The 26,572-nt window shown below is 25.6% G+C and overlaps 1 protein-coding gene across 2 annotated transcripts in view; it reads left to right on the top strand.

The window, feature by feature from the left end:
- LOC113558469 (cell wall protein IFF6) overlaps positions 1-26,572 on the top strand; it is a 131,258-nt gene that overhangs the window by 24,831 nt on the left and 79,855 nt on the right. Inside the window, exon 1 of one of the 2 annotated variants that reach the window (XM_026963929.1) lies at positions 7,122-8,075. The exons of the other annotated variant lie outside the window; for it this stretch is intronic. Coding sequence (XP_026819730.1) covers positions 8,048-8,075 — 28 coding nt within the window. The 5' untranslated portion in view covers positions 7,122-8,047. Of the gene's footprint in view, positions 1-7,121; positions 8,076-26,572 lie in introns of those variants that run through there. 2 annotated transcript variants of the gene reach the window in all.

The raw sequence follows: 26,572 nt of genomic DNA, 5'->3' as shown, positions 1-26,572 counted from the left end.
TTTTTTGTTTGTTTTTTTTAGTTTTACTTTTTATAATGAACGCATTATGTGTTATTTTGTTGGTCAAAGTAAAATGATTAAGATCATCATAAAAATCTGTTTAATTCGCAATATTATTTACCTAAGTTTAATCCATAAATCGCTTTTGGTTATTTGGTTTATAATACGTATCCATTTTATAATATTAAAATTAATTAACATTCACACATCTAGAAATAATAATTTAACATTGAATCGATTTATGCAATGCATTTCATACATAAAACAATATTAATTATTGATATTCAATATTCATCGTTACTTCGATCGTTCATAATAATGCATGTTTTATACTTTTATTATTATTATTAGAGCTTAACAATAAAGTATTATATAATATCTAAAATTGCTATCATTATTTTATCATTTATATATCTGTAAATCTGATTTCTTAATTATGGTTAACATTAACCATAAAACTAATTTATAGACATTACTTATTTATACATAGTACCCACTTACATTTTTCATCTACACTATTATGACTATAAATTTGATGATTTTATTTTCTAATAACATAAATGGTGCCAACTACCTTTAGGATATAGAGTTACTAATACGAGTAAGTTAAATAAGGATACCGAATACGAATGTCGACACACCTAATGCACTCGGTTTTAAATTGTCACGTTGCCGCCGGAATCAATTCGATTAGGTTAATCGATTATGTGTGACGATGATAGGCAGTCGAATACATCACGATCATGTCATTATTGAGTTAATAACGTAACGTAGGTACTTTAAGCTAATATTATACTCGCTGCGAATGAATATAATATGACATCAAGTCTGAAGTTCACCAAACAATGAGTGAGTAAAAACATTAATTTACAATTTATTAAATATTGCTAGAGTTTAAAATAGCATTATATTATTGAATATTTAATTATTGTAATGAAAAAAAAATTTAAAATAGATTTATTAAATATTATTTTAATTTTTAATACTGGTAATATAAAATAATATATTATATTGTAAATTAAAAAATATTTATCATATTTTCACTGTATTTATTTTAACTGTATGAAAATACAATACTGAAAATGTGATGTTTAACCTATTTATAAATATATGAAAATACAATAATTTTAAAAATTTATTTTTGAATGTAAAATATATAAAAAAAATTAAAATTGAAATCTAAAACAAAAACACCTTCATTTTTCCATAATTTCCACTCAACATTATATTACAATAGTAGTTATGAATGGTATTTAAAATGAAAAATCTTTTGTCAAGTTACAGAGAACAAAGAAATTCCGTGAGGTGCGAGAACATAATAATATATTATAAGGTGAGACAGACAAAAGTAACTTTAGTAACTACCTACTTTTGTATAAGTTATTTATTGAACAAAATGCTCATGGTGGTGATGCGAATCCTAAGGAATCCTTTGCACAAAAAAAAAATGTTCTTATTTTCTTTTAATATAATTATTATTTACATTTAAAAAGTACTATTTATCATTGAAATTAATGTGTTATAATTACAATTTGTGGTAGGTATGATAATGAATACTGAAAATTCTAAACAAAATTACTTATAATGCTTAATATTTAATTATACATATCTATGTGTAATAAATAATAATAATAAAAATGTATAATAATTTACGAGAATAAATATATAATGTTTTATAATGCAGTAAGTACAGCTACATTGTTGATACATTATGCAATAAAGGTACATTTTTCTACATATATTTATTTTTTAATGAACTAATGAGATATGTATCTATATGCAATTTTTATGATGTTATTACTTTTTAATATTTATTTTTAATCTCAAGGATAAAACTGTTTGGCCCATGTGTGGAATGAATAGTTTTGTGACTTTATCTCTACTAATTAACTTTAATAAAAGTAGCGTAATGACTAAGAAATATTTTCTGACTAAATTAATATTATAAAATTAAATATTCATTGCATTTAACTTATGTATATTTGTTTTGATAGATCAATCGTATTATATTTTTTTCAAGTGAAAAAAAAATTAACTTTGTGATTGAAAAAAAAATATGTACATAATCTAAAATCTTTTATTAGAGTGCATATCTTAAGGTAAGTGATTTATTATTTTCACAAAAATCTATTAAATGCATAATATTACGTTCCTTTAGAACAATATTAACTAAAAAGTTACATTTTAAATTTTGAATTACTTGTTTTTTTAATATAAATGGAATGAAGATTCAATTGAATTAAATTATTATGAATTACTAAGATGTCACAACCCACAAATATGCTTCATGTTGTACTAGGTATATTCAAATTAAGAACAATGTTTAAATGTCATTATCAGAAAACAAAATTAAAATTCATTTTTTTTTTTTAAGTATACTAATAATATAGTTTTAATAGCTAAAATATTTTAAAATCTTTTAAATGCCAATATTTGAATAAAATTAAAAAATACTAACATATATTCTTATGTGCTTATAAATATATAATTGGTTAGTGTTTATGCATATTACAATCAACTAGTCTCATGATCTATTTTATAAAAAAGTTATTGTGATTTATTTATAATTTTATAATAGTATATCTTACGTTTAAATAGTTATTTAATTTGATTATTTACATCGTTATAAAATGTTTTATTATAATATTATATCTATTATTTAATTATTGGACATATAAATTCATGTTTATAGTTAAAATTCTATAAAGACTAAATATAATAACAATTTTTAATAACTCTATATTGAAAGTTAAAACTATCAACCAAAACAACTTACAGTCTGAGTATAGAAAAAAAAGTGATTTAAGACCATGCACTCTCCATTAAAGCTATTGATTTAACAACACTTACAACTGGAAATCTACGTTTCTGTATAATATAGTAATAAATTAGATGTGTTTCTATAATGTTTTATTATTTTAATCATAAGAATCAATTTTTAATTCAAAAACTTTAAATTAAGAAGCTAGTCGCAATTTAAATAATTTATCTTTTCAATATTATATCAAATGTTATTTTAGAACGAAACCAAGAGGTGTTAATCATTATCAAATTATTATTATTATTTAGATAAGTATCAGCGTATAGATTACTGACTTATAATTATTTATTAACGACATGGGTTTTAAAGTTTACATTATACAAACAATTTATAATGAATTATACGTACAATTTTGATTTATAAATTTTAATTACTTGTATGTCGTATGTCTTATTTTGTCCCAATGCCTATAATATTATGTGAATAGAAGTTTTTTTTTTCTTGTGACTTCAGTTTGCATTTTATGAGTAGGTATCACTGATAGTTGGTTTTATCATACTGCGGGTTACGTAGACGTCATTGCACATTATTAAGCATTCGGTAGCCGGCAACTTATCATGTTTATCAATTATTTCATATTCATTCCGAGTTTTTGTTAAACTATCCTTTTTAATTAATAAATTCACAGTTTATTTCCAGTACAAAATAAGTAAATTTTTTACTAAAGATTTTTAAAATAACTAGATTTATGCAAAATGTAATGATTTAAAAAAATATTATCCCAATAAATTCCTTACGTGATAATAATAATACGTTATTTAATCATTTTAAAATTGTGACATTATATTATTTTAATAAATCAAGTTTAAGTCTCTAAACGAAGCAATGAATCTATTGATTTAACAATGATTTTTGTGTTTTTATCTTGTAAACATAAACATAATGATCAGTCGAAAAAAGATATCGGCTTCAACTTCGAGGATGGTTTTGAATAAAAAATTTGTACAAAGGGGTCAAAATTAAAAACTTCTGGTATTTTTTTAAAAATTCATCGAAATTATGAAAATTTGGAAAAATAATTTAAAGTTAAAATTGTATTAAATGTTAAAATGTATAAAAATTGAAAATTAAGTATAAAATTCGTAATGAATACTAATACTATTCATATTAGTAGTTTGTACTGAAACCGGAGAATGCTTTAAGTTCAAATGTGATGGAAAAAACTACAATATGTTAAGCATGAATAACGATATGCTTTTTATTTTATTATAGATTAAAAACATTATTTGTAGAGACATAAAAATGATATTTTTAAATGCAATGTTTTCAGTAAAATTTAATTTAATTTACTGTATTACTAATAGTAAAATAAATCACTTTACCTAATATATAGTAGTGATAAGACTGCCTCCGTTGTGTAGAATCGTTTTTCTTGTACAATGATTTATCATTGAATTCAAATTTAATACATCCATCACAGTTACCCACCGTACAGCAGAGCGGTATACGAGTATACTTGCCAACCATTTTTAATTTTAAGCTGTATTGTTCAGAAAAAATGTAATGTTGGGTTGAGGATTATGAAAAACCCCACATTCACCTAATATTATTTTATAATCACACTTTTGTAAACATGACCTCATACCTGAATTAATTGGAACATATAATATCCTTAAAAACCATTTAAAAGACCAATGCCGAAATCTATATAACTCGAACAATTTTTTTTTTAATACAATCTAATTAATCAAAACCCGAACACAGCATTTTGGTATATCCAAATCATTTTTATGTCATTAATTGTATGTTGTATAGGTAAATTTATGTCTATTTTTTGTATTTTTTTCAATTTTATAATATTATAATATTTAATAATAGTTAATGATAAGAATTATTTTTAAATAATTAAAAAATATGTATTAGTTATTAAATATTTCTCGTTTTAAAACATTTTAACTTTATGCATAATACTATTTTTAATTCATTCATTAGAGATTATCGTCTAATGTCTATCAGAAAAATTTAATTGGAATATTATTAAAAGGAATATCCAATAACCTAAAAGATTATACACAAAACTCTCGAATCAAGTTTTTGTCTTATCCGATAAACAACCGTTAACGGTATTAATCTATGTTATAACTCATGAATACTCGAATAATAACTGTTATGATTAAACGCCCAGACGTTTATTAAATTTTATACCTCAGTGTTTGAATATATCTGAACATATTGAACAGAACAAATTATTTGGGTACAAAGCTCTCTAATTGTAAACTCGTATACAATAAGTTACCGATACTGAAATCCAAAGGTTTACTCTATATTATATTATTATAATCATATATATATTCCTAAGAATGTGAGGAAGGGTGTACCAAATTCAGTTTTGAAAGCATAATGTGAACTCTTGATGGTGAAGTATAAATATTATTTTATATTAATAAGCTGGTAATATTAATATACGAGTATATAGTACAAAACCATATTTATATATTTATATTATGATTGTTATTTATTATTTGTGGGACGTGGGGAGGCAAAGTTGACCGTTTTACACAGCGTAGGACCATGCCTATAAAATGTCAATGATTACGTTGGAAAATATAAAAATTTGACAACATTGTCTTTAATTAGAGACATTTTTTAGATAATTGTGATAACTTGATTAGTTAATTTCTAGAAATCTAAATAATTGTATTAATATTATTATGTGTAATAAGGTTTCTACGGTGAGAGTTAATACCGTGTAAAAAGAATGGTTAAATTACTGGAAAATGTTCATCTATAAGAATAATTTTATTGAAAATTGTATTCTATTTTACACGATATGCATGCGTTTTTGGGACTCATAAGGGCTATTATATCAGAGTACAAAATAACAGACGAGTTTTCAAAATATTACCCGACGTAAACATAATAATATGTTTGTTAATTATTTTAATCGGTGGAAGTTGTATAATCCTAAACTTTAACTACCGTTGTTGTTAGCTTAATAAACCATAACATAATTTTTTATTTATATTTATTTTGTGTTGTACGTGTCATCATTACTACAAACGTGTGTGATATTAATTAAACTACAGCATACATATATCTTTAAATGTATATTATGTGTGTGAATAGATAATACAAAATATATGAATCATTTTATTTAATATCTTCGACAATCTTGGGACCGGCTAAAATAACAGCACACATCCAATATGAGTATTTTTTTAAATCGTCGGTGATAGACGAATTTCGGCTCTTTTTACTTAAACTAATATTTTTGAATTTTGTTCTGGTTCAAAAAAAAAAAAAAATAATTGTTTGGTTTTATTGGCCTTTACCTAATCACATCATACAATTTAATTTTAGTTGATGGTTACATCATGTGTGTATCGATTAAGTTTTACTTATCTAGTTAGTGTGTATTAGATTATTGTAATTAATTTAGAATCAACTGTAAAATGTGAGAAGAGCCCAAGGTTATCAACGATTAACATAATATCTAGAATTTTATTCGTGATTTCGTCAGATAATATTTAAGTATGATGATATGTCAAAAAAATTATGTTTATATTATGTTTATCAATTATGTATTTAATTAATTAAGAATGTATAATCGATGATTATTCATTAAAATTGCTTCTGTTATCATGTGATCATTTTGTTGTCGAGTTATTTACAAAGTGTTAAAAGTGAAAAAGACCGTGTTTTAAATTTTTCAATATTAAAATTATTATACGTTTCGTGAAAAATAACACGCAGACGAGATGTCAAGTGCCTTGTAAACGACTCGGTGACGGTTTTCGGTTATGCGGTTTGAACATCATTTATTAATTTTTATTTTTTAAGTTCGTCCGTTACGTTTATCCGTGCCGGTCGTACAAAACGACGATAAACAACAATAAGACGTGCACTCGACCATACCCGCGATCAATCGCGTTGCCGTCCGTCCGACTAAAAATCCGAGAGCGAAAGCTCATGCCGGGATCTCCGCCGTCGGTGATGGACTTTGAGAATAAAAATCAAAAATACCCCTTAGCAGCCCTATGTGGAAGGGTGTGGGAGGGGGGCGAGCGGAGGGTTAGCGTGGTGCACGTCGAATGTACAGCCAGCGAATAGTGCCCAGCGGAGAGGGTAACACTCGAACCCGACCAGTGGATGACCGGTCGCCGGATTTGGGGAGGAGGCGGTCTCCCGAGCGACGACGGCAGCGGCCACTTGTTGGGGCGGCCGCTCGGTGCGGGCCCGTCGGCGTCGGCGTCGTATAGCCGTTTTCGGCGGCGTGATCGCGGTTTTCGCCGCGCGGGCGCGCGTGTGTGAGCGTTTTTGCGTTTGTGCGTTACCATCATCTATACCGCGGCCACCGTTCTCCGGATCGAACGTGTCCACTGCCACCACTGCCGCGTCGCTGTCTCTGCGGTGTTCCCACACTCGACCGTCGCCAAAACCATAACACATTAAACCGCGTCGCCAATCACCTCAATCAATTTTTTTTTTGTTTGTCATCATCTCGCCATTTTAATACGATAATATTTCTAATATTGTTTCGGTCGCGTCCGGACCGTTTTCGACATCCACCGCACCGACGGAACGCCGCGGAACGTGGTCCGATCGACGAGCGCGCGCGATCGACGAAAGCGCGGCCGGAGACGTAGCCGGCCGCCGCCGCCGCCGTAACCGCACAGACTACGCTCTCGTCCGCCGTCGACGCGACCGGCCGTTATATTTATTATTTTTCTCCCGTCGTCGTCGTCGTTGTTGTTGTTGCTTTTCGCGCGCGCGAGCTTAGCAGCCGCCACCGCCACGGCCACGGTAGTCGTTCCCCGCGCAGGGCGCACCGCGTTCGGCGTTTTCAAAACACCGTTAGTTTCCCGCGCTATTCCCGACGCCGCGAGAGAACACCACGCGATTCCGCCGCCGCGCCGCCTCCGTTCCGCGACGAAAGCCCAAACGTATTAGTATAATTACTTTTTCCCCGATTATTTCTTCGGTCCGTCCCGCCTGCTCCCGGGAAAACCGCTGCCCCGACCCCGCAGCCAAAACCGCGGTTTTCCCGCGCCATGAGACGGTGCGCGGCCCCATCGTGCCCGCAGGACAACCGGCAGTGGTAACAGTAAACAACAATATAATATTGTCGTGAAACGATATAATATAATATTGGGCCGCAGTAAGAGCGTAATATAATAGCGAACACCATCAGAGCAGTACCGGTGACGCGCGCGTGCGAGCGGTGGCACTTTGACCGGTTGAAAAGGATCTGCAAACGGCCCCAAAACGGAACACATACGGAAAGTCATGGGCTGCGTCCAGTCGCTATTCAACTGTACGTATAAGTTTATGTATTTTAAACACTTTTATATAACAATGATATTACAAACCATGTCAATAATTAATGTGCGTATCCGATAAACGTCACTTTTGTGCGCGTCGTACGACGCGATTGGTTGCCCGATTCCCACTCTAAAACGTCCGCAAAATATGATCGATTTTCGAATAATTTAAACGTTTTTTTTTTCTGTTCCCGTACCGCAAATTTAGTAAGACGTGTGACTGTGCATGTTTTACTGACGTCGCAGTACGGTATTTTTTTTTTCAATGCACGCTTGTAGCAATAGTATAGCAGCAGTGTTTCTAACGACATGGTATTTTGTATTATAACGAATGGTACAATAAGCGAATGAGCCGTTGGGTGATTCTCGATTGTAAAGATGATCATAATGTACGTGTGTTCTTCGAGTGCGCGGAATATACGTAATTTTTTTTTTTTTTTGTATTTGTATACATAAATATTATTATTTTTGAAATTAACGAGTAGCAAACCACGTCATAATAGAATGATGCAGGCACGCCGTTTTGTACCGTTGGATTTTTCGTTTTTAATTATTTTTTTTCTTCTCTTTGAGCTTTTAAAAACAATCTATCGACTTCAAAGTCGGTTCTTACCGACCGAACATTTATAATGTTCACTCCGATTATCACGCACTGTTGTTCATAGGCAACGAATTTAAAGTACATTCAACATTTTATATCTACATTATCTCCTACTTTCTAGTTTAATAAAGCAATATTTTTCATTAAATTTTCATTTGTCCGTTATTAAGAAGTATACACTAATATTTTGATCATATCGTTTAAATTGCATATTAGCATATTATCTTATCCGAATAAGATAACATTTTTTTTTCATTGTTGCACAAATAATTTAGAACAAATGATCAACAAATAAATATATGTACATATATATTATTATATATTATACTATAATTAAATTTGGATCGAAAACATTTTTTTTTCGATTTATCTTTTATGCGTGATTCTATAAAATCGTAAAAATAATAGTTTTACATAAAACTTAAGAAAACTGTTTCCAATTGAAGCTGCTTTTTGAAAATTAGGCACTCATGTTTTTTTATTTTTTTTGACTACGCATGTTGAAAAAATAATTATCATTTATTATAAGTGAACATTTTTCATTATACTGCGCTTTAATAGTTAAACGAAAAATACAATTTTTTAATTATATTAAATGTAAGAACGGATTTCTCAGAGACATTTTTTTTTGCTTTGCCTGAGAAATCTGTTTCCAAATTTAATAGTCAACTTAGACATTTAAAAAAAATAATAATTTAGTAAATCATATTTTTAAATAAATTATCATAAAACAAATTAATGCGTTGTACGGTATTAAAATAAAAACATCCGTTTGGTAGCAGTAAAAATAAATTGTATTGAAAAAAAAGTGTTGACTTTCAACATTTAGTTTTGTAATATAGATTATAATAATTTTTTTATGTGTTACATACTATATTATAATATAACAATGCACGTTTATTATAATTTCATGTGTGTGGTACCAACCAATTCATTGCATGCAATGTTAACAAAATTAGCGAAACAATTATAGTCAATTAGGTTATGTCCGTATGCTCACTAGACAGTCTTAGGTGTATAATATTACCATTTTTAACTTGCAGTGTGTTATTAAATTATTGTAATTTTTATGAGTACCTATCTAAATTTACTTGTAAAAAGAAGTTAAAATATATAAATATATATTGGGAATGCTTAAAAAAATATTTTATATTAAATATAAAAACACATTTTTATAAGAAATATAACCTCAACAATGCGAAAGTATAACGGGAATAATTGAACTTGCAATCTCCTAAAATCGCATTAGGAGATTTAGGATTTTTCTGAATTATTTTCTTAAGCTTTTTTATGCAATATTGTGAATAATGGGAAACAATGACAATTTTGTTTTCCTGTCGGTAAATTTTGATTCCGAAGGATGTAGTTCAAAATAAATGTAACATTTTAGGTTTAAATTGGTGATAATTTGGTACGACTAAGTTAAATATTTATATAGAAATTATTATAATATTAATAATACTAGCAACATAGGCAATAAATTGATTACGATATATTAATTAATTTACAATGATTTAAATAATTACAACTGTAGGCATTTAATTATTATATAGGTAGTATGATTTATATGGATAGAAAAACTATAATTATGCACTGAACACACACACACATATATATATATATATATATGTATTTATACTTTATACATATATCCGTTTTAATATAATACAATTATTGTTATAACTGATTAAAGGATCATTTTTATAAACATGTTTATTCAATTAGTTTATATTATATATAATAAAGTATTTTAATAGTATTTATAATATTAAAGTATTTAGAAAAATCAATGTTCGATACAATCTATCTATAAATATATATATATAACTTAATAAACTACAATGTTTTAACACCATTCATTATTTTAATTCCATATTATAGTTATATATTATATTATATACAATAGTTTTACAATAATTTAATTCAATATTCTAATATTAATGATAGTCGCTACCTTGTATGCACAAAGATATTCTAAGGAAATAATTCTTTAAAAAAATAGTTAAAGCAAACTTTTTTTTTCTTTCTTACTCATTAGTAAATTACTCATTACTTACTAATTAATTCAAATATTGATTGTATAGGATTTAAATCAGACTTTTCGGATTTGAATTTCAATAAACAAAATGATTAATGGTCTGATAATCATTTAGAAATTCTAGGACTTATTTTACTCACACATACACACTGGTATATTGATATTAAGAACAATGTAATTTAAAATATAAATCGGTTTACTTATATTAAATTTATCAATAATAATAATAGATTTTTTTTAAATATTTAAAATATAAAAATTATTTTATAAAGTACTATCTATTATATTTTCGAGGTTAAAAGTTGTTCAATGATATTTAGTTTATTTAAAATGCTCGAGGTAGTTAAAACTTCAATTATTATTAACTGGAAAAAAATGATAAGGACTTTTAAATTTCGCATATTTTATGAAAATTAATAACATAAACTATTGAAGTAGGTACTTATATGAAACTTGCAGTCAAACAAATTAAGCTATTGCTGTATCAATGAAAACATTTTGGGGAAGAGCTATGGATTTTCATTTTACAAAACTCTACAATCTTTAATGAAATGATTATTTTAAAATTTCGAAAATTATTAACTACCTAACATACTGTTATGTATTATAAAACATTTTCATTTATTAAGCATAATAGAATATGGTTGTGTGTTTAAGTTATACTATTGTTAATTTTTAATCATATATAACCATTACGATTTACAAACTAATAGGAAATGAAATACATTTTACGGAATACAAAATAAAATAATAACGGAAAAGTGATACTGAAATTCATCTTAAATAAACCTGAAAAATATATTAACTTATATGAATAAAAATGTATAGACTATTTATTTTTTACTAATATTCTAGAATTTTTAAAATACATTTAATTTTTAATTCAATAATAAATACTCGTTTAAATATTGCAACATTGAATTCTAAAAGTCTAAGGTTAAAAATAAAAAGTAAGAAATTCTAAAACAGTGGTGGTCAAACTACGGCCCGCGAGCCAACTCCGGCCCATTTAATATCTGGTCCACGAAAGAACTATAATATTTTATATTTACGTAAAAAAAGACCCGCGGTAAAAAAAAGTTTTTTGTTATAGCCGGAGGTAAAAAAAGTTTGGCCACCACTGTTCTAAACAATTGTAATATTTATTTTAATAAATCAATCGGAAATATTTAGATGAAAAATGTGTCTAATCTAGAATGAATTTAAATAAACATTTAAGAAATTGAGTGAATCTTATTTAACCCCTAATGGAAGATTCTGATTTTTAAATATTATGAAAAACATTAAACACTTATTTTATATTGCAATTTTTTGAATACTTGATATTTTTAGTGAAATTATATTTAAACATTTTTCATCGAACTTTTCGAATGCGTTTGTAAACTTATAATATGGTATATTATTTTATAAATGTCATATTATGATGAATAAAACATATATTCATTAAACTTATACTTTCAAAATGGTGAAAATACTAAAATTTGAAATAGAGTGATATATATATATATATATATATATATATATATATATATATATATGTATATATTTATAAAAAAATATTGTCAATATTTTTAGGAGTTTTTTAAAACTTAGAAAATATTCTAATTAATTTTAATATTGTAATTAAATTAATAAGAAAATAAGGTTTATATATAGAATAAGGTTATCATTGGTTTACAATGATATTTTTTTTATATCATGGAAGATGTAATGATCGTATTTCATTTTTTTTATATTGATATTATGCCCGAATAAATAAAAAACATTTCTTACTTTTTCGGGTAGAATAAGTAATAATCGAAAACTTAATGTCACATTTATGTAACTCAGGAATTCAGTTTGAAGGGAGTCATATCTGAGTCTCTAAACGTAAAAAATGACTACAGACACCATTAAATATGTTTAAGGTCATGTCTGTAAATATTATTTGCATGAAATCCATGTTATTTAACCTTATTATTAATTGTTTATTTTGAATTAATTATCAAAAATAAAATTTTATATGCTCAGTTCAACATTCATTTTTTATTTTAATTAAATCACACAACTTTAAAAAGGTGGAAAAGTGTATAACATTCTGCTTTATAGCAAGTATCAAATTGGAGTTAAATAGACGTGTTAAATTTGAAAAAATTTGTATTATTAGTATAAAATACTTATATGAGAAAACGTTTATTACATTTTCAATACTTAAAAAAACTACTTATGTATTTTTGATTTTTTTTGCCTTGTACATTATCAAATCTTGTATTTAATTTTTAAGCTTTATTAATAAGAAAATAAATTTTTATTCGTGTTTAAAAAAATTAAAAACTAAAAATAAAGTTTAAATTTAAATAATCTATAAATAGCTAAAAATAAATCATAATATTTTAAAAATTTCACCATGTCTAGAAAATAATTACACAATAATTTGGAGAAAATTATAATACAATTTAATAACAGTAATTGTTCGAGAAAAAATAGTTCTTGTGAAAATTATTATGTGATGTCATAAAAATTAAAACTACAAAGGCTTGTAAAAAATTAATTTGACTTTTCTCATTTTCTGTAAACATATTTCAATATAAAAAAATTATATTGATTTTGAATTGAATCATGTATTCAGAATTTTTAGAAAAAAAGACAAAAATGTCAAACTTTACTGTTTATTAAAAATGATAATGTATACACTTGTTAATATTTCAAATTTCTATAGTTTTGAGTTACAATAAAATAAAGATATAATTTTTGACAAAAATGGGTCTTGTGTTATTCCCGTTTTTCTTTATTATTTTTATTTATTTTTTTTGTTTTTCCGTTCATTATAAAAATGTGAATTTTTACTTTTGACCCCTTAAACTCCCAACTAGATCCAATTCGTAGTCTTACTTGTGTAATCTCTGATCGCCGGCTCGGAATCTTTGATAAAAAGCTAATAATATAACAAAACACACACTTTTGTAAACCTTATTTGTATGTTTCTTATAATATTGAAATGTTATTGGCTATTAGTATAAATCTTTGGTCCTAGGTAGTAAGAGCTTAAGTCAATTTGACCGACATATTTTGAGACAGTAATATAAAAGTTTAAAAATAACGAAGTGTTAATTTGTCATACCTACTAATAAATATTTTAGGATCTTATTATTATATACATATATATATATATACGTATATAAAAATTATTGCATTCTTAATACAAGAATAGATTTATAAATTTAAATTTTTTAAACTATGAACATAATTAATTACACGGAGATTTTTAATATTGTAGGCTATATTTCTTCTGACACTAACAATATTATAACTTCAGACAAAAAATAAAACTGTATATTTTTATCTATAAAACTTCATTATTAATATTTGAATAAGTATATTGATTAATTATTAATTAATAATAAAAGTTGTAGATGTTAAAATAAATTACATAACCAACTTGTACCAACTAATTTAACAAAAACATATTTTAACATAAATTTACATTCAATATACCTAATTAATTTTGAATTATATTTCGGAAAATATCAGTTTCAAGCTTGTAATTTAATTATGTAAAACAATTATTAAATATTATAGACAAATATATACTATTATTTTATTATTCTCTCTTAGATACTTTTTGCATGTATCTTACATTTAATTTTTTATCGGGAATGATACTGACTACTCGTATTATATTATACTAATAGCCAAGTCACTCGGACTCTACTTATTTCTCTGCCTATTTTTTTCTTTTCTAACATTTTGGAATTTAAAATTTAATACATACATCAATTTAAGATATATATATATATATATTATACATAAAGCCAGTTGTCACTTGATTTCTTGACTTGGACACCTAAAAAATTATTCTTCAAAAGAGATGGATGACCGAAGACAATCATATAATAATGTATTGCAGTGGGTATTTATCTGATGCGAAGCGTTTTCATCATGATATAATAAATCACCGTAAATTCCTATACATAGTGTTACATTTCAAACTTAAGGAAAATAATAACTTTTGGCTTTTTAAATGATTAGAGTAGTTTCAAATGAAGAGTCGTGAACTGCAGGCAACTTAAGTTGTCTACTTCACTGTTCACGAAAGTGAAAGTGACAAAGTAGTGGATCAACATTAAACCTTCCATAGAGCATAGAAAAATTGTATGATATTTAACTGTGTTCCAGAATATTATTGTGAATTATTACGATAAAATAATAGTTCCGAGTTTATTTTTCCTTTGTAACGCAATGGTTTTCGAGCAAGTATCATAAGAAATTTTATTATTTCAAATTGTTTGTATTTGAGTTGAACTCTAGTATTCTAAATGAAACATTCCAACAACAAAAAATCTGACAAACTACTTTAACTCATGCATGGCTGAAAATAAATGCATAAATTGCTCATAATATATTAGAATATTTCTACAACGTTTAAAAAGGTATGTAACCATACTTCAACTAATTTGGCGTCTTGCCACTTACTTTTACATCAATATTTTTTAATACTCTATATTGTTCAACATGTATACTTTGTACACAAATAATGCATAAATTATGTTTTACGGTGATTTTAATTAAAATACATTATGTTAAGTAAATTTCACTACAAGTATAATTTGTATCGTTAGTGTACGACTTTGGATTTCCGTTAAATTATATATATCGATAGAATATAATATACCTAAAGTCTTAGAAATAAAATATTTAATGTTAATCAAATATATTATAATTATGAAATAAATTTACAAATATTTTTGAATTATGATATTAATAATAATAGTAATTATACATTCAGAATAAAATATTCCCAGTACCTATATTATTTATATAAATAATTTATTTTTATCAAATAATATAATTTAATAGTGTGATACACTTGAATATTTATATTGATATATGTTTTTATATTATAATAAATACATTAATATAATACCACTGTGTTGTATAAGTCAGTCTTCTTTTATGTTTACATTTTAATCAAACGACATACATTCAATGTAAATTTCAATAGGTGAATAGGTACATAGGTACATATTATTTTACTCAGTTAGCGCCTTTTCTAGATAAACACAAAATTGTGAACAATGAAAAAATATAATTTGATACAATAATAATATAGTATATCCATATTTTTATAAAACGATTCACTATAAATAATCAATACTACAATACATTTTGAAAATACTTAATAAAGAGTATAATTATTTTTCAAAGAAAACTTCAATAGACTACGTCTAGGTGTGCATAGCTACATAAAATGTTCATATAATTGAACTACTGAATAGAAATAATAATTTTATAATTATATTTTTCAATACGATGTTATGTTGATAATCAAATAAAACTAAAAAAAAATTAAAATATGAACTTTTTTGTAAGTTAAACATAGAATAACTAATATATGAGTAAGTAATTACCTTGATAAATATTATATTATTTAAATCTAAATCTAAATTTAAAATTGTATTTCTTATTTTATAGATAAATTAAAACATAAAATTTATATTCTCAATCAAGTATAATTTATTCGTTTTATTTTATATTTACTACAGTACATCATAGAGGTATATTAGTGTTTAAAAATTGATTTTTCCTAATTTTAATAAATTTTTCTCGAGATCTATCAACGTTGATCATAAAAAAACTCCAAATTACAAAAATAAAACTCAAAGTATATATAGTTCAAATGTATATTATAATATAAAGTATTTAAATATTAGAATACTATAATTGAAGTATTGAACTTTTGTATTTATACTAAAAAAAAAAAAATTAAAATAAAATAATGTAATATAATATTATTATTATTATTATTTTTTTTTTTTTTTTGTTAAACATTTCTTATTTATATTCAATGTTCAATTACGATCTGATTAACCACCTGAATAATACACATTGTCAAAATAAATAACGAAAGACATATTGTAGGTATGATAATTTAATAATGTACTTTTCCATTAAGACATGATATTTTCCATTTTTATTGACAATGGATGGCATAAAACATGGTGGGTTTAATTTTATTGATTTGTATTATAACTATTTATAACTTTTTTTTTGAAAATTACTATCGTTCATCATTGTGCGAATTTGAATCATTTTGCTATATTTATTTATTCATATACGTATATAAATATATAATATATTTTATTATGAACTGTAAAGTAAATTACATATTGTCACATTAACAATAAATATACTGGTGAAAACGTTCCCCGACGTAGTTCACAAGACGTTATTTTATTGCTTTACGTTTATTGACAACCAAAAGCCGTGTAAAAATAATTTAAGCGATAAAACGTAATAGTAGCAAAGCTCATGGAAATACCTAACGGGGCATTGACAAAACGTACGCATATACGTTTGTTGAATAATCTTTAAGCATTACGATTCCACTACATTTTTCATGGATTTGTTTTCAATTTAAAAGTTCAAAATCAGTTGATCTTTAATCGCTGGTGGTCGATTAAGGTATTGTACCGTCTTTCACCGACGACCTGTTGTTATATGGTAGTTCAGCTTTATTTCTTTGGACCAATTGCACTGTCAATACCGTATTCAAGACGAATCTTGTACTTCATTATTTTTAAAGCATTTAAGCCTATAGGATAACTTACTATGCCCCACAAAGACAATATTGATCACAAACTCTGCCCTCTTGGCTACACCAGCTCACTGTAAAGTACCTGACTATTTTAATTAAATAAATTTACTTTCTCTATGTCCTTTATTTCCTCCTTCCACACTATGAAAATAACCTCACTCGTGAAAATGTTCCCGTAAATTCTCTGATATTGTTGTACAAGCACCCATTATTAATATAATCATATAATCATAGGAAACGTAATTTTATTAAAAGCCCCATGGCATATACATTTTATTGTTTCTTCCCCTTTTTTATGATAGTTTGTTTTCAAGAGAAAATATTATACCACTGAGCGCGTTGTTACCTATCTGATAATCGAATTAATTTGCCGTCTATGTTTATATCAGAAATATTAAGTAATACTTCAGTTTTTTTGGAAATTAAAAAAAAATATATATTTTCATTTGTAGTTTAAAACATAATGAAAAATAAATTATCAAAGGAATAAATAGAGATCGTAGAATTATTACCAACTATTAAATACAATATTATTTATAATTTAATGAAATTATTTAATTTGGAATTCGAATTTATTCATGGTTTATACTGAACACCATATATATTTGAAATATTGTGTTTTATATAAATAAATTACATTATTTTTTATAAATTGATGGTTTCTAACGAATTAATTATTTAATGAATACATAATTAATAACAGCGAATTTGAAATAACCTTATTATATTTAACAATTAATAATTAATACATAATGTACAATTCCATACAGTATCTATTTTTAACTGTCGTAATTATGACATTTAAAATGTACAATTTAATTGAATTGAAAAACTCAAAACATAGTGTAAATTGATTATAAAATAAATGATTTATATAATTAATTAAAAAGTATGATAATTTGAATGGTACGTTAATGACAATTTAAAATGGGTACCTTTTACTCAAGTATTAACCATATGGATATCAATAAATAAATAAAACATATGATATTAGATAAAAACGTGGAAAATGTTGCTTTGTAAAATATTTCTATAAATATTAAATATATAAAACACATTTCTAAGATGTATGACTTTTTCTTTGGAATTTTCAAATGAAACCCTACATGTTCTGTATACAATGGCCAATGGGTAAAATTTTTGTTTATCTTTAACTTAATTCCTACTTAATATTTAAGTATAGAATATTTCAATACAATATGAAAAGATAAAAATATGGAAGAATTACACTCAAATTTGGATCTCAAATAGTCAAATTGATTAAAAAAATAAAATAATATACTTTTTAACGTAACATCACGGATTGATTAAGGTATTAAGATAAAGAAAACATTTAAATAATTGTAAATAACTAAAATATTGAAGCCTAAGGTTAGATTAACTAAGATAAAAAAATCTTGACAAGGTAGACAAAAACAGATTTTTTTAATTATCACAATCAAGTTATGTTTTATTACAAATTTGAATGCGATTATTATCCGTTTATTTATAAACCTTATAATGTACAAAATTATAAGACGTTGCAGTTATTTCAGTATATTTTGACATCTTCATTATATTTTAATGGAACACCTATTCAATGTTTAATGCTTATTAAAAAATGTTGACACGAATAAATATTTCTGAACATTGTTGAGCATGACATAATTATGACTTATAAATATTATTTGGTGACTTCGTACATATATTTCCATGTATTTGAAACATAATAACTTCTATATTACAATATACCTTGTGCTATTATGTTGTCATATAACCTTATATTATCCTTCTTTACATAATATTGATCTACAAAGTTAAATTGTGATTTTTATTAAAATTCACATTTAATTTCAAACATTGAATTTTTAAATAGGTCAAGACATGACATTATTTTTAATTAAAATTATTCTTCCTGAAAGTTTACGATTTCGAATATATTTACCACGTAAATCAAAGTTTAGTATGTATAACCATTAACCATCGCATTTGCTCAGATCACTTAGTAAATGTCGTATGGATTTTATTTAGTTTTGTGACACACAACCTTATTTAATTTTAAGTTTGGAAAAAAATATTTTATAGTGGATCTATGATAACTAATAAGCCGTCTGGCCAGGAAAATTCATATAGCCTTACTTCTTGAAATATTGTTATTTATTTTACTTTCTATATACAATTATATTTAAAAAATATTTAAACTAATTTTAATCTATTTATATATACTTAAGAATTTTTATAATTTATTTAGTTTTTATTTTCATGTTTAATTTAATTTTTTAATTTTTGGTAATTAGGTTTGAAATTTTAATTTATAATTTCTCATATGTTTTCCTTACATAATTATCAAAAACAGATATAAGAAGAGCAATTGTTTTTCTCTATAAGTTTTTGGAGTTCAAATTGTCCATTTCCTTCACTTGGAATTATTTTTATGTATAATAGTTTATCATCGAATTCAAATTTAACACACCTACAAGTGACTAACTAAACGACAAAGTTCATTCAAAATATAATGTACAACAAAACAAATTTCCTTAGTTGTTATGTAACATTTTAATGTTGCCAATAGTTAAATTTAATGTTATTAAAGGTTTTATCAGTATGTTTATCATAATCAACATGATCATTTTTTTCCTACATTTAACGTTAAACACTAACAAAAGAAACTAAAATTATACAAATACAATTATTGGCAATAGCAAAATGTGAATATTTGATTGATTTTCGAAGATACCTTATTCTAGTTTAAATATTGGCGAAAAAGTTTACGTTGATTTGTATATCAATATGACACACTAAACGGTAAAGATACTAAAGGTGAATTTCATATTTTAACAACAATAATTATTATAATAAACCATACAGCTATTTTAAATAAGATATGCGTTTTTCAATGGTGACACTGCTTATTTACTGTACTAAAGGCCTAATTTATAATGATATTTTATTTTACATCTTGGAGACAGAAATATTTTATAGGAGATGTTTTGCGAATTAGTCGTAACAATAATTTTAAAACTACGTATTATTGTTATTATTATACAAAGTAATTTACCAATAGTCTTCTTCATTTTTTCTTTTGATTATTTAAATTTTGATTTTTAGAATTTTTAAATATACTCGTACTAAAGACTATGTTTTCAAATTCTTAAGATTTGTTGTACTATACAATGAATGTGTAACCTCTGGTGATACAATTTTTATTTTAAAATATTTTGTACTTTTTTTTTGAAATTTTGATTTACTTAATTCAAAATTTGAATGCCTTGGTGTTTAATGATTTTAGATAATAGTCATTAAAAATGGTTTTCAAAAACATTAAATAAATATCATTTTCGATCTTGTATTTTTTATGCTTTGAACCGATTTTACAAGTTGTCAATGTTGGTAGATTAATATTAATTTCTACAATTTTGAAATCACTGCAATACTCATATCTTTCGAAATTTTCTTTATTGATCTATCATTATTAGTTCACAAAGTTAAATTACTCAAAAACTCTCTGTTCGAATTTTTCTACATTGACGTTTTTAGAAAAAAATACTGTTCTGCCATGTATTCTGTGTAATATGAATACATAATTTGACGCTTATATGAATTTCATGTTATTATTATTATATAATGGTACAGTTTATGCGTACTCGGCGTCAGCATTACGCGATCAAATGCAGAAATGCGTGGTCCAATCTCATGGGTCATTATCGTCAACGGTATTTACGTTATCGTTGTTGTTTTATGGGTTTTACGTTATTTTTGGTCGTGAAATTTCAACTACAGTCTTCCTGTTTCATTTACGTCTGCAGCAGCAGTTGTCACGACAAAAGCGTACCCATACATGACCCAGAATACAACGCCCCCGGCCTATAAAATACCTACCTCCTGTGTGTATACGACTATGGCAGATCACACAATAACCATTGCCGTCGTCGTTGTTGTATTATACTATTATTATTGTTTTATTGTTTTTAATTCCATAGTATCGTCGTAGATATTGTACAGGACCGCCCGAACTACTAAACTACAACTAACCTGCGGGTGTACGAGCGCAGTGACCCACCACTGTTGTATAATACGTGTATGTGTAATATTGTATGTGGAATAGGTGTTCGTTTTTCGGGCTGGTGAATATTTTTATTATTACTATAGAATTATATAGCCATACGTGAACAACGGTTGTAAGTAGGTACCTAAATATTAGAGGTGGCGGTTGCTGAGGCGGTTTTTGCGATCTGCTCAATTATAATTTCACCCTTTTTTCCCCTTTTGTACCCGTTCATTCACGTCTACCCATCGCCACCCCACGCACATTCTATTGCCGCCCGACACATTCCGTAACCCATCGCCCCTTCACAATAACGCCACTATCGCCATGCCAACCGAATATATTGGCCAACGTCGTAAAACAGATAATAAGCAGTAAGAGAGGATAAGTTCGACGGTCGTTCCCAGTCCTCTATAGCACCAAAACTACTCACCGCGTTTCAGTCCCATTACAATAATAATAATATTATTAAACATATATCATTTTCTATGTCCAATTTTTTTTTGTTTACGTCCAATAAATTATGTAGCGTTGCCAAGTTTCTTGCCAACTCTTGTTTTTCTCTAAACCGTTATAGTGAAAAGGAAGGAGGTGACCGAGAAATTCTGCACGGTAACGCTATCGATAGCTATTGAGGTGGAGGGGCAAAGTTATTTCGGGAACGAGTTACTTACACTTTTGTGTGAACAGTGTTTCTTAGTACTTGAACTAGTGTTTTGCGGAATAGATACAAAAAAAAAGTCTCGAAAATCATTCGAGACGTATAGTACGCTGGCCCGAAAGTGAAAGATGTTATGTTGTGACTTTTTTACCGCAACTTGTGTTAGCTATCTTTAAACTATAATAATAGTAATGAATTATTGAATTAGAATGATAGAGTTTTGTCATTGAGAACCGCATACACGGGTAACAGCAACCATGTTAGTCTAAATTTCTGTTTGACTACGCTAATAACAATCATTGGTGGGATAAATTTCCGAAAATTGGACACTAATAAGTATTTTCAAACTATATTAGACTCTGATTTAAGCTAACTCGTATAAAATAACTATCCCGATGAAATATAATGTAATGTGAACGGAAACAAATATAAATTAAAAGTAATTCAAAAATAACCATTTCGATTAAATATAATTTAATGTAGACAGAGAATATAAAAAATTAAAACAAATTTGAATTTCCGTCGTTGAAAGAAACGTAACTATAAATGTTTAGATCAATTAAAACTAATACAAAAACCATCAGTATAATATCTGCGAAATTTCTAAAAGTAACATAATAATTAGAGAACGGATTTAATTGCAAATTACATTTTTTTCTGAATATCTGAAAACATTGCTTGACAAGCACAAAGTTCATTTCATACATCGAGAAATTAAAAAATGTAACTTCTATTTTGCCCTTTTGATATTTTCAGTGAATTTTTTATTTTTTATTTTTTTAATTCATTTTGATATAGGAATTGATAAAATTCGATAAAAATCAAGCAGCACTTGGTTATACAGTGCTATTATGAAACACAATGTAAAAGTACGAGATAACGAATGTATCTATCTAAATCGTATATTCATTTCTGGAAAATAATTTTCAGAGTAAAAAAAAGATAGGAGAACTAGAAAATGATGAAAATAATACGAATAATTAATACCTAAGAATAACAAATATATAATTAAAGACATTTTTTCAATGTCAAAAATAATTTTAAGAGCATGTTTTTAGTGCATTTTTTTTTAAAAAAAAGCTCTGTTATGAATGCATTAAATCGTATTTTTTAAAGAAATTTTTCTTTTTTTTAGATAATTTAAATCTGTTCCCTAGTAATGATCGTTACTTACTTTAGAAAAAATGCATGACGTTTGTACAAAACTAGTTAAAATTATTTTACGCTAGAAATCTTAAGTATATCTATAAGTATAATATATGTTGATACCTAATTAAGCTTAGTAAATTGTGTTTAGTTTTAATATGAAGGTATTGATCATTCTATTCAAATTAGTGTTATATACAAAAGTACAATGTAACCAATTTGACAAACTATATTCAATTTCTCAGCGAATGTGTGTAATCATATAAAACTATTTTATTCGATAAGTTGTTTTAGCAAAAAATCATAACATTTGAAAAATGTCTTTTATTCTAAAATTTAAATGTTGATGGTTACCAAAGGATTTATATTAATAAAAGATTTTATATTTAAACATCCACATTTGATGAAAATATTCTGCTTCAGAATGATATGAAACTTAAAATATGATTTACCACAAAAAATTATTATTATTATCATAAAATAAAAAACTAATAATTCGTAAAAATGTAATGTGAAAAATATCACAATTTTTTTTTACTTTACAACTTACACAGGCCACTGTCAGTTTTTGTACCAGAAAATTGTATACAAAAATCAAATTTTAAACATTTGAAAACTTATATAAAAAAAATTTCGAATTATAAAATTGTATGACTTGATACATTTGTTCCAATTTTAAAATATATTAAAAACATAATTATTTACTTAGTGAAATCTCGTACCTGATGTATTCCAATAAATTCTGCAAATTAGTTTAATTAGATAAAATAGATAAATACTTGAAAACTAGTTCCCTAGATATAGATTATTATATATATATATATATTAAAATAAATAATACTAAATATTATGTATAATTAAACAGCAAATTAATTACCATATAAATATAATTTAAATTATAATTTATTATTCCCACGTTTTCGAGTATTTAAATTATAAAATACATTTACAATTATACTTATTTTCATATTTTTTTTTTTAATTACATTTTAACAAACGTAAAACACTCCTGTAAATGTAACATAAACTTTCGACTTAGTGATGTGTTTTCAGCGATAAAATAATAAAAAATAGTTTTATCTCTATTGAAATGCAGTTTTTAAGTTTTTGATACATCAAATAAACAATAATATTCAATAAGTACAATATATTTTCCATACAATAAATTCCGCAGAGGAGACAATGTGTCAATGTAGTAAATATTATATAAGTTTAATAAATAAGGAATATTCAATTTTGAGGATCGTTGGACATAAAGCTTATGATTGCTTCAAAATAAATTTACTTCGTGACGGTGATGATTTATATTGCAAAACCTTTAAATTGTATTAACAGCATGATCAGAGATAGATAAAAAGTTTTCAAATAATAAATTATTTCGAAGAAATTCAATAATATTTTATGAGTGTACCTTGAGTGGTCTGATATTGGACAAGATTGACAACATAGATACGATTTTAACTAAAAAATATTGTGGTTATTTTTTAAGAAACTTATGGTAATAAATATTTTAGTGACTTAAGTTATTTTTTTTAATTTAAATATCAAAACACTAGGACTTAGTAGGACAACTTAAGATGTCCACTAATGTTAAAAAAATAATTTCATTTTATAAGCTAGAATATTTATTGTGTATTCTGAATACTTAATATTTAATATAAATGCCAAATATCACTAATTTATGATATGAAGTTCAAGAGTAAAATGCATTAGAGAATTCAAACTTTGTGTATTAAGTATAAGTGTATTGCATGCAAAATAGTCTATTTGAAATTATTTCATTTCTTACGTATTCCTACATGGGGAGGATTAAATATTTTAACGTAATTTAGGTTAATTGGTACTACATTAAGTCTATTACGTATATAATCTATTTCGCTTTTTCTAATGTAATTAGCATAGCTCTTATCAAATAATCTTCAGATAATATAATTTATTATTTACCAGAATTCTAAACATTGTTATTCAACTATATAATATTCATTGTTATTTAGTCAAAGAGGATATGATAGAAACTCGAGTTTCAGAAGTTTCCGGTAAGCGATTGTTCCGGGAATACAACAATTTATAACGTATATTTATATTTATTATTTTCCTGATAATAGGTACCTACTTTATCAATTTGATTAAAAATGATATCTAAAAAACAAACTCATGTCCGAATAAATATTTGTCAGTAAATGCAATAAATGTAAGTAGCTTGAATATTATTTAGTTTTACTATTATTAATTTTCAATCTGATGTTGATGTTGACACATATAAGAAATACTGCATTATAGAGAATGTTTAAGTATATTTTTAATTACAGTCTTTGCTTAATTTAATGTTTAAGTCTAAAAGATATATACACCAAACATATTCCATTTATATATATGGAACTAGTTTAATAGTACCACCTCATATTTTAATATAAATAAGAACTCTATCAATGTTTAATATAATTGTAAAAATTACAATAATTACTTTTATTTTAACATGAAAAAATATAATACTACCAAAACAATAAAATATTTAACACAAACATTTTTATTTCAAATGTTTAGGCTAAATCTTTTTTAAATAATAAATTAAATATGTACACATTGGAAGTGCACATTTTTATATTCAGCACATCATATGGTTGATCTAACATTATTTAATTGTCAACATTTTTGATCACAAATATTAATTGTTCATTATTATATTCCAATAAAAATGTACACAAACAAAAAATGTACATTTTTGTAGGTACAATTTTTTTCTATTTTTATTATTAATTTTTAATCGGCAAAAAAAAATTTCAATTATATTTAATTTCACTTACAATTCAACAATGCGTTGTATTTGATTAAAAAATGTAGGTCCCTAATCTTCTATTAAATTACATAACAATCAATAAATATTAATTATTACTTGTGGAGTTTTTAATATTTCAGAAATTCCTCCAATTTATATTTCCCAACCTAAGTCAAGGTCTGCGACATTATAGCTATTACATTTACGTTTAATACAATAGATACAAAAAATAACTTTTCTCATAACTATAATTTTAATTAAAATTGTAAATATAAGATCAATGTTTTTAGATATATGATCAATGATTAAATGGTATTCAAACAATGACAATTTGATTGTATTTTTATTATTTGGCTATATAAATATTTAGAAAAAATAATTTATTTTTATTTTTACACATTTATTTGTATCACGAGCTTAATTACCTATTCTACGTATGTTTATGTTTAATACTATAAATATTTCTTCAGAAATTAAGATCTTGTTTATGTTTATATAATATATATGATATATATATTAGTATATGATTTAGGAGTATTGAATGGCTTTTGTGTAACTACAAAATATATCATGTATTTCCGTTTTGTTGTGAAAATACAATTTTCTGAAAAATAATAGTTTAGACAATTACTGATTTAAAATCAGTTGTTCCTCGTTAAACAACATTAAA

This window comes from Rhopalosiphum maidis, chromosome 3 (assembly GCF_003676215.2).
Source record: "Rhopalosiphum maidis isolate BTI-1 chromosome 3, ASM367621v3, whole genome shotgun sequence".
NCBI lineage: Eukaryota > Metazoa > Arthropoda > Insecta > Hemiptera > Aphididae > Rhopalosiphum > Rhopalosiphum maidis.
This window is presented reverse-complemented; position numbering and strand designations above follow the sequence as displayed.